General features: G+C 38.8%; 1 protein-coding gene across 2 annotated transcripts in view; it reads right to left on the reverse strand.

The window, feature by feature from the left end:
* The window catches only part of Ctnna2 (catenin alpha 2), a 1158645-nt gene that overhangs the window by 914944 nt on the left and 227961 nt on the right, over positions 1 to 15740 (reverse strand). For both annotated transcript variants that reach the window (XM_052721879.1, XM_052721880.1), the window contains exon 3: positions 4299 to 4494. In XM_052721879.1, the coding sequence (XP_052577839.1) occupies positions 4299 to 4494 (196 nt within the window). The remainder of the gene's footprint in view (positions 1 to 4298; positions 4495 to 15740) is intronic.

Here is a 15740-nt window from a genome sequence, read left to right on the forward strand (position 1 = left end):
ATGGAATGAGATTTACATGAACAGCCTGGACATGAGTGGGGGTAGTGAAGGGCAAGGGTCGAGGGAAAGAGAGCTTGGGGGAGCGGGAGATCCCAGCTGGATCAACAACAGAGAGGGAGAACAAGGAATAGGAGACCATGGTAAATGAAGAGCACATGAGAATAGGAAGAAGTAAAGTGCTAGAGAGGCCCACAGAAATCCACAAAGATACCCCCACAACAGACTGCTGGCAATGGTCGAGATACAGCCTGAACTGACCTACTCTGGTGATGGGATGGCCAAACATCCTAATTGTCGTGCTAGAAACCCCATCCAACTACTGAGGGATCTGGATGCAGAGATCCATGGCTAAGCCCCGGGTGGATCTCTGGGAGTCCAATTAGCGAGAATGAGGAGGGTTTATATGAGCGAGAATTGTTGAGACCAAGGTTGGATAAAGCACAGGGACAAATAGCCTTACTCAAGTATTTTATCTAAGATAAAACAAGCAGACAGTTCACATACGTGAGCACACACACACACACACACACACACACACACACACACACACACACGGAAATCTTATCTTCTCCAAGTATAAGTCAGCAGAGTTCCAGGTTTTGAATACTGGAATATAAATTATGAAAATGTATTTTTGATACATGTTCTTCATGTATACATCATCATATCCTTATTCAAAGACTCATCTACAGATTGTAATTTGAAAGTATAAATTTTCTGTAGAATACACTAGGGCTAAATGATAGTTACCATGCATTCTGAGCACCTTTCATATCAGCCATGCATCCTAGATTTAAAAAGATAATAAGTTTTCAGGTGACAATAAATAAATTTAAACAAAACTAAATTTAACCATGCTAAGATGCAATAAACATATTTTAAATGCATAATTTTGTATAAGATCTTAAAAGATTAAATAATTAAAACTACACACATCCAGGAGCTATAAATAAACAAAATTAAATGACTCTATTCCAGAAATCTGAAAATGGGCGTGTAAAGCCCCTAGCTTCTCTTCATGCTGGAAAAAATAGTGGCAATATTCCAAGATTTTGTTTGAAAACACACAAAAAAGGCTGAGGATGGAAGGTCAGAGGTAAATCACTTGTCTAATTTGGGCAAAACTTTGGAACCAATGTCAGCACTAGAGAGAATGAAATAGAAAGTGAGAAAGAAAGACGGGAGAAGAAAGGGAGAGGGACAAGAGGAAGAAACAGCATGAGTGAGAGAAGAAAAAGGAATGAGAATGAGGAAAGGCAAGCTGGATGCAGGCAGGAGCATTTTCCTATGCAATAATAAGGCTAATAAATTAGTTCCACCTATATAGTATTAGATAAATAAGCCATGCATGGACACTGAAGAAAACACTTTTAAAGAAACCATCACCTCCAAATGTAAATGGTCCCATGATTTTTATCTTATATGCTAACAAAAATATATGTGTGTATGATGGAAGCCATGATACTGTACTTTAAATGTTAAATAACTAAGCACTCCTGCCCTCACCCACACCTTTTTCTCATGGGTTCCTTTCTTCTTGTCACTGAAAATCAGCTCAGGTTCTACACTGTGCATAAAAGCCGAAATACAGATTAATATGAAAACTGACTGAAGCCAGATGGCCTACAGAAATCACATTGTGAAGAAAGAGCTGAGTTGTCATTGGGGAAGGGGAGAAAGGAGACAAGAAAATCTGCTGGCACAGTAGTGGAACCAGAGCTTGTGGACTCTATTGCTTGGAAAGAGTTACATCTCTGACAGCTGGTAAGCATCTAGCATGTAAGGCAGATACCCAAAAGCCAGGACACTAAAAAGGGAGTTTTGAGCAAGCTTTTTAGTAATTTGACTGTTACTTTATATGTGATACTGTTCAGAAAAAGGAACACATGGCCACAGGGTTTCATACAGGTTACCCATAAGCATCAATTCTGTAACAGGAGATGGATAACACAGAGTACTCTTCAAATATTCTCAGAAGATCAACTACTGTAAGCTTTCCTAAATTAGAATCTTGTTTTCTCACATCACAAGGAAAATCTAGCCAATTGATTATTCTATTGGAGCCACAGTAAATCATTTCATATAGGCTTTATGGCAAGCAAACATCAAGTTCCAAAGACTGCAACTAACTTAGAAGAAGAAGAAAAATGAAGGAAAACCTAAGATGTTGCTGCAGAAACTAAACAGGAAAATGTATTAGCAAAGAAGACAGATGCTTAAAGAGGTAGGGAGATCAAAACTCTCCACTGTAAATATGCTTAGTACCTTGAGAACACTGAGGGCTTCACAGGTGCAAACGATTGGTAGACTGAGCACATCTTGTATTTTTTACATGTGCACATTAGTGTACATAAGAAAACAACAGCAAAAAGTCATTATCCAGGGCACAGATGCATGAAGGCAAGCAGATGTCTAACCATACTTCAGGAAAACATCAACTTCCAAGTGCAGTTCAAAACTTGGAGGTATTCATACTTTCAGGACACATATACACTCATGCTCTGTTTACATAGGTGGAACATGGAACATTAAACATGTCCAGTAGAAGCAACAATTTGAGTCAATATAATATAAATGAAGTTAACTTTTAGGAGGAAGGCAATAGAATAGTGGCATGAAGTATAGTCCAAAGCTGGGAGGAAAGCTTGGTTAAAACTCTTACCACAAAATTGTGAGTACTAGGATTCTGATCTCCAGAAATCCATGTAAATTTTGGGTGAGTGTGGTAGACTGCCTATAATTGCAGCCTTAGAAACTGGAGACAAGGGTTCCACAGACTAAACTGGTAAGAAATACTGTCTATATTGGCACAACCCAAGTTTGATTTAGAGATCCATTGATTAAAGTGGAAAATCAATAGAGAATGATTTTTCACATCAAACTTGTGCCCCACAAACATAGAGACCAAGTGCATGTGTCCCCTGACACATGCAAAAAATATGCACATACATCTGTACATCATATACACAAAGAAATGAGGAAATTTTCTGTGTCTGCATGAAAGGAAAGATGATTTTTAATTTAGAATACTAAACATTCATCTCTAAACTGCAAAAGACAGTAAGATTGCACCAAGAGTATAAATAGATCATTCATTCATCCAAAAATCATATAATGAAACATTCCTTTAGACATTACAAATCAGTGTTCAACAAATAGTTTGGTATACCTTCATTAACTGAGAGTGTGGTCAAATAGAATGTCACTTCTGCTTTGACACACTTCACGACACCTTGCCTAGGGAATGGTGCTGCTTCCAAAATGCTTGGTCCTTCCACATCCATTAACTCAGTTAAGACAATCCCCTACAGAGTGTCAAATGTATGCAATCTCTTGAGTCTCTTTGCCTGGTTGATTTTAAGTTGTGTCAAATTGATCATTAAAGCTAACACACACGTATGCATATATATATATATATATATATATATATATATATGAATATGTTCATTTATTTAAGCATAAGACAATAGTAATTTTGTTCACAAGAGCAAAATAACGAAGTCCACTCCAAAGTCTGTGAACATATATATGATGGAATATTATTAGTCACGAACAGCTAACAGAATGGTATGCTACAGTGTGGATGGTTGCTGAGGACATTGTACTTAATGAAATAAGCCAGTCAGAAAAAGACATACTGCAGGATCCCTCTTCTATGAAATAGCAAGAGTTGTCAAACAGATGAAGAGTGAGTCACAGGGGCTTTGGGGAAAGTGATATGGATAGTTGAGTGAATGCATACAGTTTTACTTTTCTAAGATGAAGAATTTCTAGTTTCTCAAAAATGTGCGTAGACTTACAACAATAAACTGTAAATGAACCTTAAAAAGAATTCAAATAATATTTTTATGTTACATGTATTTTATTGCAAATAAAAAATGTTCAAATGCCAAATAAGCTATATGTTAACTAGCTAGATGTGTGAGAATATAGACTAAAATGATAATTAAAGGATAACATGGAACATTTGTTCTACATGGTTTTGCATCCTCCTTAAAATATTGAGAATTTAGCCATTTTATAAGGATGGCATATTCCAAATCCATACCAAGTTAAGTTTGACAGGAGAATTTGTTTTCATCTACCAAGAACAAGCAATAGGAAGATATCTAAGCAACAGCAAAATCATGGTGTTTGGAGCCATGTCCATACTTCAACAGCAAAATATTTATGCAATTAATCCCAGCAAATATTGTAAATGTCAGGTGCAGAGAGCAAACAAAGTGAACTATCCCTTTGATTCCAAAGTCCTGCTCACACAGCAACCCTCAGTATCAGTACCATACCATGCCACCTACCTTGTTTCCGCACATCCTCTACGGCAGCCACCAACTCTTCTTTGAGGTCTTGACTCTCCTTAGCAATCTGTTCACCCTTTTCCAGGAAGTTTTGAGTAGCTTGTTCTACGGATGCTGCCAGTACATGAGCTTTCTTTGACCTCCCTTTCTTTTTACCTGACGGCCCTTTGTTGCTTGTGTTGACAAGTGTTGTCACCTGAAACACAAAAGAAAAACTATAAAACCATTCCTTAAGACTTTCTAGAGATCAGCTGTTGGTTTGTAATTTCTAACTATCCATTAAGGCCAGGAAAATGTGTTGGATCATTTAGAGCTATGGTTACAGGCAGTTGTGAGATTCCCAGTCTTTGTCCTAGGAGCTCAATATAGAACCCATGCAAAAATAAGTGCCCTTAACTGCGAAGCCATAGTTCCAGCCCTAACTCCTTTCGGAATACTATAACTTGAACAATAAATTGCCAATTTTCACTTATCACTATATACAGAAAACTAATTTGTTAGCAAAGCTTTTCATATCATTCAAACAACCTGTTAACCACTATAGACACCAGAACCTTTATTCTGTACCCAAGAGAAATCTGAAGGGGAGGAATAAATTCAGGTGTTCTACAACATGTCAATAACTGTTGCTGTTTTGTTTTTACTACTGAACAAGGAACTTACCAGCTTCCTAAGAGGGAGAATTTTGTGATCTGTTTCAATGTACACATATCATGCTAAGACCATTAAAGCTTTCTTTCAGTTATTAAAGAAGCCTGTCCAAAGAAAAGTTCTATCAAATGGTACAGTCATGATGTTACTCCACATGGTGGAGCAGGCAAAGTTTTTGGTCAATGTCATGATCAATGTTCATGTCCTTTTACAGCCATAGGCAACATCAAAGGAAGCAAAGATTTAAATCAACATGTATTTTGATGGTCAGTATAGTCAGTATATATATGGTCACTTCAGAAGTGGTCAATACAGTGTAAGGAGCTACTATCTTCAGCTCTCTTTTGATTAATCAGATACAGTAAGTTATATAAACAAGCACATTTCAGCATGAATATTAGATAAAAAGTAACACACAGAAAACCCTAATATCCTTAATATTAGAATGCAGCCAGTGGCAGTTTTACTGCAAACTGTGCATGTAATGAGGGACACATTCCAGTCTTTTCAGTCCCAGCTATACAGAACAATCATCAAAAGAAAGGTATGCTTGTCACAGGGGTTGCTTTTGAAGACATAATGAGCACAACAATATGCTACTCATCCAAGAAGATCAAGGTTCTAGAACAGTCCAATACCTGGGAACAGCATTCACCCCAAGCAAGCAACAAGGACTATTGGAAAAACCTCATCTTGGTCTGTGCACTTTTCTCCAGAGGAAATATTTGCTATTTTCATTTAGTTGTAATGCATTCTCATCATATATGTAGTTCTGTGAATATTTGTGATCTATGTTGTTACACTTCTCAAATTAAAAAAGAATAGAATGGGGAAAGAAATATTAATTTTAGATAGACTGACAGTTTTTAAGAACTGGGAGCTAATCATGAAGCTACCAAAACAGCTGGATGTCTACATCACAGATTCATCTCTTGTAAAGGTAAACAAATGTCAACTCTTCTACTATCTCAGTGCATTACTGTATTGGGCACATTGAGAAGATACTCATAATAACAAAGCTATCTTAGCTTCCTTCATGTTGCTCCTTAATGAGGGAGATTCTCCTCTATGTTCTATGGCCTCACCAGAAACACTTATTTGGCTAAGTCTGCAGTACTAACATGAATTCCCTCCTATTGAGCAGGAAGACAGAAGTGTCACTGTTGTACTTTTGGGGCTATCATGACATTCTGGTTACCTAAATAATGGCAATACCAGTTGTCATTCCAATGTAGATGAAATAAATATCACAGCACTAAACCCTTCATGAAGACCTATAGGCAATTAATGACTATTGGGAGAGAATCAGGTTTCTCCAAGTCTAAGCTTCTAATTGGTTATCTAATATCAAGTCATCAGTACTGAAAACATATACATATGAGCAACACTAAATCAACTCAGCATGTTATACATTTTGTGTGTGTGCGTGTATGTATATGTAAAAGTAGTGATTAAAGAAAAACTGAGATGAAACTGGGGGACAAGACAGGGGATGAGGATGGTTGTAATGTACTACACATACATGATTTTATTAAAATTTATTAAAAGAAGATTCTCAAGAAAATGTGAAAAATATAAAAATAATTTGAATGTCTATAAGAACAAAGAGGAAGTTGATTTTAAATAATTGATAAAATCGTTTTGAAAAAAATCTGAGAAAATAGCAGTATCCCACAGGCATGAAACAAGTAACTAATACATTTGATGCACTCAAGATTCTCATAATCTTAAGTCCATATTACCAGAGATCTCTCTAATACATTATGTCTAGTGTTACAAGGAGAAAATGATAGCATTTAACAAAGAACACTTATGATAACCTACATAACTGATTATCCCCAACACTCCTGGAAGCACTCAAAATAGTAAAGATGTATATTTTTTCCAAGCTTAGACTATAAGCAGCACATTCTAAATATATATGTTAAATTCGTAAGATGCTCCTGAAACCATGAGGTGGAATCAAGCCTCCCCCCCCCATCTATAGTGTTTCTGTCAGGAGTTTTGTCATACTGTGACCAGGGTCTTTCAAGGGTCTCAAGTTAAACAGTCAACAGAGTACAGGAGAAACAAAAGCATTTCAAAGAGATTATAACTTAACCTTATTGGACAGAGAAGAAAAGGAAATGATTTGTCACTCACAAAGACAAGCGAGTGAGCAGACACACACACACAAAAAAGAAAGAAATTTTAATGATCAAGAACTAAATACTCAACTATGTTCACAGCAGCATTATTCATCATAGCCAGAACCTGTAAACAACCTAGATGTCCCTCAACTGAAAAATGGATAAAGAAAATGTGGTACATATACACAATGGAGTACTACTCAGCAGTAAAAAACAATAGCATCATGAAATTTGCAGGCAAATGGATGGAACTAGAAAATATCATCCTGAGTGAAGTAACTCAGACTATTAAGGACAAACATGGTATATACTCACTCATAAGTGGATACTAGATATAAAGCAAAGAATAACCAGACTATAACCCATAGCTCCAGAGAAACTAGCTAACAAGGAGGACCCTAAGAGAGACACATGGATCACCCTGGGAAGGATAAATAGATGAGATCTCCATGAACAAACTGGGGGTATGAGGGACAATGGAGGGTAGGGGATGGGGGATGAGAACATAAGGGAACAGGATGGACGAGCTGGAAAAGGAACAGAGTGGGAGAGAAAGGAAAGAGATACCATGACAGATGGAGACATCATGGGAATAGGGAGAAACAAGGGTGCTAGGGAAGTTCCCAGGAATCCACAAAGATGACCCCACCTTAGACTACTAGCAACAGTGGAGAAGGTGCCTGAACTGGCCTACTCCAGTAATCAGATTGATGAATACCCTAACTGTCATCATAGAGCCATCATCCAGTAACTGATGGAAGCAGATGCAGAGATCCACAGCCAAGCATCAGGCCAAACTCCAGGAGACCAGCCGATGAAAGAGAAGAGGGATTCTATGAGCAAGGGGCATCAAGATCATGATGGGGAAACATACAGAGACAACCAAACCAAACTAGTGGGAAACTCATGAACTATGGCAAAATAGCTGTGGAGCCCCCATGGGACTGGACTAGGAGAGACTATGTTTGCATAGGCAAGACAGTCGTTTAGTTTGAACTGTTTAAGGGGCCCCCTGGCATTGGGATCACGATCTGTCCCTCGTGCATGAATTGGCTTTTTGGAGATCAATGCCTATGGTGGGACACCTTACACAGGCTTGGTGCAGGGGGAGGGGCTTGGACCTGCCTCAACTGAATGTGCCAGGCTCTGCTGACTCCCCATGGGAGATCTTGCCTTGTAGGAGGTAGGAATAGCGAGTGAGTTGGAGGGAGGGAAGCCTGGGGAAGCAGGAGGAGGGACGAGAGGGAGATCTGTGGTTAGTATGCAAATGAATAGAAAATTTCTTAATTAAAAAACCTAAAGAAGTATTAAAGAAGAAAAGCACTATTTGGCCCTAAAGATACAATAAACACCTATCACATAAGAGATTTTGAGATTTACTAACTCTTGCAGTCAGCATCCCTATGGGAACACAGTTTGCTTCCAGGGGTCAGAGCAACAAGGACATATTCTGACAGGATAGTAGTAACATGGAGCTGATGCAGTCCCTGTGCACAGGGCTGGATATCTGGACTGGCTGGTCTTGGGTAAATGAAATGTCCAATAACATCTGCTCACAGGATATCCTGGGGGGATTCTGTGGTAAAGACTATGCATGTCCTACTCCAAACAGGGATTCTCAAATTGACACTCTAAATTTTCACCCTCTCCACACTGTCTACCAAATTCCTCTTTACCAAATGTGCATGTTGTGAGAAAAAACAAAACAAAACAAAAAAAAAAAAACAGAAAAAAGCAGAGCTACAACAAGAGTCATAAAGAGTCAAAGTCTCACTGCTGGCACACAGGAAATGTCCTAGGATTTTCCCCAGAAGTGTAAGGATGGGTCTTGAGAGTATTTTAACCTATGAAAAAACACAAGGAAAATCTGACTTTTCTGTTTTCTACAATATTAATCATTTTTTATGGTATATAAAAAATTACTAGTTGTATTCATATTTATTAATGGTACACAAAAATGGTTTGTATTGTGATGTTTTCATACAATTTTTTTAAAATTTTATTTTATTTTATTTTACAATACAATTCAGTTCTACATATCAGCCACGGATTCCTTTGTTCTCCCCCCTCCCGCTCCCCCTTCCCCCCAGCCTACCCCCTATTCCCACCTCCTCCAGGGCAAAGCCTCCCCGAGGACTGAGATCAACCTGGTAGACTCAGTCCAGGCAGGTCCAGTCCCCCTCCTCCCAGGCTGAGCCAAGCAACCCTGTATAAGCCCCAGGTTTCAAACAGCCAACTCATGCAATGAACATAGGACCTGGTCCCACTGCCTGGATGCCTCCCAAACAGATTAAGCCAATTAACTATCTCACCCATTCAGAGGGCCCCTCAGCCATTGGTTCATAGTTCATGTGTTTCCATTTGTTTGGCTATTTGTCCCTGTGCTTTATCCAACCTCGATCTCAACAAGTCTTGCTCATATAAACCCTCCTCTTTCTCACTAATTGGACTCCTGGAGCTCCACCCGGGGCCTAGCTGTGGATCTCTGCATCCAGTTCCCTCAGTCATTGGATGGGGTTTCTAGCACGACATTTAGGGGTGTTTGGCCATCCCATCACTAGAGTAGGTCAGTTCAGGCTGTCTCTCGACCATTGCCAGCAGTCTATTGTGGGGGTATCTTTGTGGATTTCTGTGGGCCTCTCTAGCACTTTGCTTCTTCCTATTCTCATGTGGTCTTCAATTACCATAGTCTCCTATTCCTTGTTCTCCCTCTCTGTTCTTGATCCATCTGGGATCTCCCGCTCCCCCAAGCTCTCTTTCCCTCGACCCTCGTCCTTCATTACCTCCACTCATGTCCAGATTGTTCATGTAGATCTCATCTATTTCTCCCCAAATGTGTTTTGAAATGTGTCCTTATTGACTTGGTGTGTGACTCTTTTCTCAATGGGAGCATAGTGCAGGGATTTCAGTGTGGACACTAAGCAATTACTGATGAAATCATATTCTCATTTCACATGGGGATTTCTATGATGATATTGCTAAAATATTGGTACTTCCTTAAAACAGACTCAGTCTTATCTTTTGGCCACTAAATTTGTAATAATTACGATTTATCTTTATTATAACTTGAAAAATATTATGAATTTGTGAACACTACATATTTGTCTGTTTCTCTCATGCTACTGAACCCTCAGAACATCCAACTGAATGTTGGAAACTGCACCATGATGAACTGTTTATATCCAAACACATGGAAACAATGTTTTTTTTAAAATGCAAATACTACTACAAATTGAAGTAACCTCAGTGATCTGTAATGCCACCACAACAGCACCTTCTGGGCAGCATCATTCTTTCAGATCTTTTCTAATCTGTGGGACTTTGTACCATACACATTCAGTGCTGATCACAATGTCCTTTTGTGGCCCAGAGTAGCAATGTCTTTTTTTCAAAGCAAAGCAGCAAATGTTTTGAACCAGAAATGTAAAGTGAGTAGGAAGGCATTTGTCTTTTTAGAAACGTAAAGTTGTTTAGTCATCAGCATCCATGACAGGAAACCCATGCTGTCTAGAAAGTCCCTAAAATAATTAGGGAAAGATTCCACTCTATTCATGATTCACTGTTTTGCATTTACTAACTCTAAAGCAAAACAAAACCAGACTGTTCAAAGGAAGACTAGAAAGAAAGCTGAAACCAGGCTAAGTACAAAATATTCTCCAATCAGCTCTAATTAAAGGACTCAGTTAAGCCAAGCCTGCCTTCTCCTAAAGGTCACCACAGGCCAGAGGAGATAGCTCGGTCTGTGGGACCAAGCTGAAGGACCTGAGTTTCATCCCCAGATTCAACGTAAGAGTGAGGAACAGATGAGATCGGGCGCATTCAGGGTAGTATGGCCATAGACATTTTTTTAAATTTATTTATTTATTATGTATGCGGTGTTCTGCCTACATGTATGCCTGCACACTAGAAGAGGGCACCAGATCTCATGACAGATGGTTGTGAGCCACCATGTGGTTGCTGGGAATTGAATTCAGGACTTCTGGAAGAGCAGCCTGTGCTCTTAATCTCTTAGCCATCTCCAGGCTTAGCCGTGTATGTATGTGTGTGTGTGTGTGTGTGTGTGTGTGTGTGTGTGTGTGTGTGTCCCCGCCATCGGACAACTTACCCTGTTGGAGGAGAGGATGAGTGGTGGGTTGCATTGAGGGGTGGGGGAGGCTGTGGAGGGTGGCAGGGAGCTGGAGGAGGGATGAGAGGGGGCTCTGTGATTGATATGTAAATTGAATTTAAAAAATTTTTAAAAGTGAGGAACAGAGGCAAGCAACAGTAATGCCAGCACTGGGGAGGAGAAGGGGACATTACCGGGCCTTGTTTACCAGCCAGTCTAACTGAATATGGGGGTTTGCTAGCCTCACCTAGAGAAGATGTGGTTAATTAACAGACATTAGACAGTACAGTGTGCGAGCTCCTCCACTTGGCCTGTTACTATCACCCTCCTGACAGTCTTGGAGGGCAGCTAGTAAAGATAAAAATGCCAAAGTTAAAAAGGAGACGAAGGTCCTAAAGTTTTCCTTGGAGGAGTGTAAACCATAGATGAGAAAACCCGTGTGGACGTTCTGCAATAAGAAGAAAATTTCTAATCTGCTATAAGTGTGAGATTTTAATGAGCAACCTGGCACTTTCGCTAATATTAACTGTATTCTCATATTATTGGTAGTTAAAAAGTGTCATCTTGAAGATTTTAAATTATTTAAATCACTAAATATCTACACATGGTGTATGAGGTATATAATGTTATTATTTTAGTAAAGGAATGACGGGCTGCAAGATAACTACTGCATTTCATTCCATATATGCAAATAGGTATGCTTACAAAACATTTGCTTAATAGCAAGCACACGAGCTATATACGTAATGCACAATGCATTTTCTTTATTTTGATGTTTTAGGTTATTATTTCAATATTTATATTTTAACCTATTTATATTTTAGGTTTGCTGGTAGTATCTCCTCTTTTCCTTATGAGACAATTTTAAATGATCATGACTGTTCATATACAGTAAAAGAAAATCATTTTTATCATATTTCAATGGCCTAGGTATAACTTCATTGTTCTTGAAAAATGCTTCAAAAAGCAGGATGTGTTTTCACCTCTATAGCGTGGAGATACTGATCAGAAATCTAAAGTCATTCAAGTCAGATGCAAGCTTTCTCTCAAGGCAAAGCTTGTATTACTGAATGTAAGAAATGTCAATTACAAAATTTTAAGGAAAACGATTAACAAGAGTGATGGCTGGTCTTGCAGATGACTAGAATTCAGTTCTTAGACCCACATGGCCCCTCATAATTGCCTCTAATTCTAGCTGCAAGGATCCTACACCCCTTTTTTTGCCTCCTTGGGCATTCCCACACATACACATGGTGTGGTGGTTTCAATATGTATGGCCCCCATAGACCCATGTATTTCAGTGCTTGGCCCATATGGAGTGGCACTATCAGTGGCCTTGTTAGAGTAGGTGTGGCCTTGCTGGAGGAAGTATGTCACTGTGGAGGCCAGGCTTTGAGGTATTATATGCTCAAGCTAGGCCTAGTAACACTATCTCCTTCTGCTACCTGCAGATCAAGATGTAGAACTCTTAGCTGTGTCTCCAGTAACATGTCTACCTGCATGCCACCATGTTTCTCACCATGATGATAATGGCTGTAAGTCAGCCTCCATTAAATGTTTTCCTTTATAAGAGTTCTGTGTTCATGGTGTCTCTTCACAGCAATAGAAACCCTAATTAAGACACCTAGCATACATAGACACACATACACATAAATAGAGATGATTGAAAAAAATCTGTGGTTAGAGAGATGGCTGAGCAGTTAAGAGCACTTACTGCCTTGTTAGGACCTGAATTTGGTTCCCAGCACCTACACAATTAGGCACAACTGTCTATAATTCCAGTTCCGGAGAATCCAATGCCCTTTTCTAGCCGCTGTATATACTGCATGTATATTATCTTTCAGTATTTTTATCATCATTATGTGTTTTTTAACGTGTCTCCTGCAGCACATACTGACACACTTATGTACATACCGACAAAATACACACATAAAATAAAAGTAAATAAATATTCAAAAAATTAAGAATGTCTGTTATCATTTGTATTTTAAGTGTCCCTCAATCATCCACAGTTTGCAGGCCTGTTCTCCAGGATGAACTTATAGGGAACTGTTGCAGCTGCTAAGAGATCCTGCCTAGTGAAATGTCATCAGGTCTTGAGGTGCATGTCCCCAGTGAGATCAGTGCCCTCAGAGAGATGGGGGAGTAAGACTCTTGCACCTTCGTCTTCTTTGCTCTCCCTCATTCTCTCTTGCACATTCTGGCCATGTGGGGAATGGCTGTGCTCAAACAGACATGCCCTAATCCATGCCATATATCACTGGCAGCCACTGATCACAAACAGAAACTGCCAATTTGTGCCACGGTGAAGCATTTTTCTTTAGAAGTTTTCTGTCTCATATACTCACTATAACAGAAGATTCATTAAGTAATATATTTTATAAGTGGTGACATTAGCATCGGTATTGTCAAGTGAATCTATAAAGATGGCCAGACAGAATTATGTAAAGTTATATGGTCTAACATGTTTATTATCTTTCTATGTTTTTATTATTGTTACTTGTTTGTTTTGAGATAACATCTCCTGTAGTACAGTCTGAACTCAAGCCCTCTTTGTATCTGAAAATGGGCTCAAACTCCTGATTCTCTTGCCATCACCTCCCAGTAAATGCTGGGATTACAGCTGCATCAAAACACCTGGGTAAAATGGAAATACCTGTTTTAAATTTTCCTTAAGAACTTAAAACATCTTACTCTTCACTGTGAAATAATTGTGATTTCTTCTAACTTCACAAACTGTATCTGAATCATCATTTTTGTACTTGATGAGATAAACTACACAGTTGCGTGAGCTAGAACATATTCACTGCTTTGTCAGTTTGAGACATAAAGATTATGCTAGCAAATACTGCAAAATCTCCTAATGTCAGGATATCTTCTTCAATACCACCAACCCTAATGGGCCTCAGTACAAGTCACATTTGCCACACACTAGACACCAGGCAATACTGCCAATCATGTATGTTATTTCTGATCACTCCAAAGAGTGGGTGGGGGGGGCTATAAAAGCTGGAAAAGAAGGAAAAGGGCTCTGAAATGCCATCTTCCCAACAATACATAGCTATTATAATCATGAACTTTCAACTACTACAGAGTATTATACTGTGCCTGCTCCCAAAATGAGCCTGTTAATAGCAAGGAAAGGATGGAAGAGGAACTCATGGGGCCCTGCTTCTCACTGTTGAACTATTTCCTGTGGATAGATTCAATGAAATGGGGACTCACTGGCTACAGCTGTGTTCACACAGATTATCCTAATTAATGATAATGGGTCATATAACAAATGAAAAGTGATGCATTTGGGAAAGGAACAGTTAGGGAAAATGGGGTGGGAGTTAGTAGGGCTGGAAGGGAAATAAGAGAAGATGGGTGGGGAGAACAAATGGATTGCATTGTGGATGTATATAAAATATCTATGAAATAGTAAAAATGAAAACATTCATATAACTAGTATTTATAAATAAAAACAAAGTTTTCTCTTGCAAAAAAATTTAAAGTTGTCCCTTTCATTTGAAGTAAAATGATAAACAAAATTCCATGGCTAACTGAACATGTGTCAGGAAGGAGTGGGGGGATTGTTCATAAGCTTTCCTTGTCACTGAGACCTTCTACGGAGAGGATTGCACACCAACCACTAATTACAATATAGATTAAAGTGAACTTGAAGAATCAGAAAAGAAATTATTTAGGAACATGTCGAACGCATCATTGAAAGGTGATGAGAAAGATCAAGGATCCTGAGAATGGCACCAGTAAGGAGCTGGTCTGTATCATCATCGAAGCCATGGTAGAAACGTGGGTGAAGGACATGCTTTCTTATTTGCCCTGTCCACTGTAATCTCATTTGTAAGCCAGAGTTCATACCTATTACATTTATTGAGTGGAGGCAACTTTCAAAAGTGGTAAACTCTAAAACAAAGAAACCTTCTAGTGATTAGCCAAACCAAACTAGGTCTAATGTGCAATATCATGCTCATCTTGAGTTATAAAAACTCACCAGCTACTCCAAACCAAGAGTGCACAGGATTACCTCCCTTAATATTAGTAAATGTCTTAACTGTATTAAGGAAGATATCAGCAGCACAGCACAAACACAAATATCATTTTGACACAGGGCTGGAGAGATGGCTCAGTATTTAAAACATTTGCTGCTGCTCCTCTAGAGGACACTAGTTTGGTTCCCAGTATCCACATAGGATGGCTCACAGTTGTCTATGGCTACAGATCCAGAGGAAATGACACCCTTTTCTGGCCTCTGTGTGCAACTGTACTCAAATACACAATTAAAAGTAAACAAAAGCATCATCTCATCAGATAAATGTAATGTACTCATTTTCTTACTTTAATAAAGACATCAAGTGGTCACTTTCTTTCTCTATCTCATACTTCATAGAAATCTTTGCCTGTAATTTTATGTCTCTGGGTGTGCCTGTGCCTTGACTTTTACAGCTTTGCTATTTGACATATTTCTTAAATATATTCTTTGTAAAATCCTGATAACTAGAATATATTGAAAAGCTAAATTTCAGGTTACCTTTTAGAGAGTTCAATGACTGA

The sequence above is a fragment of the Peromyscus californicus genome, unplaced genomic scaffold (genome assembly GCF_007827085.1).
Source record: "Peromyscus californicus insignis strain IS unplaced genomic scaffold, ASM782708v3 Scaffold_6__1_contigs__length_162567912, whole genome shotgun sequence".
Taxonomy (NCBI): domain Eukaryota; kingdom Metazoa; phylum Chordata; class Mammalia; order Rodentia; family Cricetidae; genus Peromyscus; species Peromyscus californicus.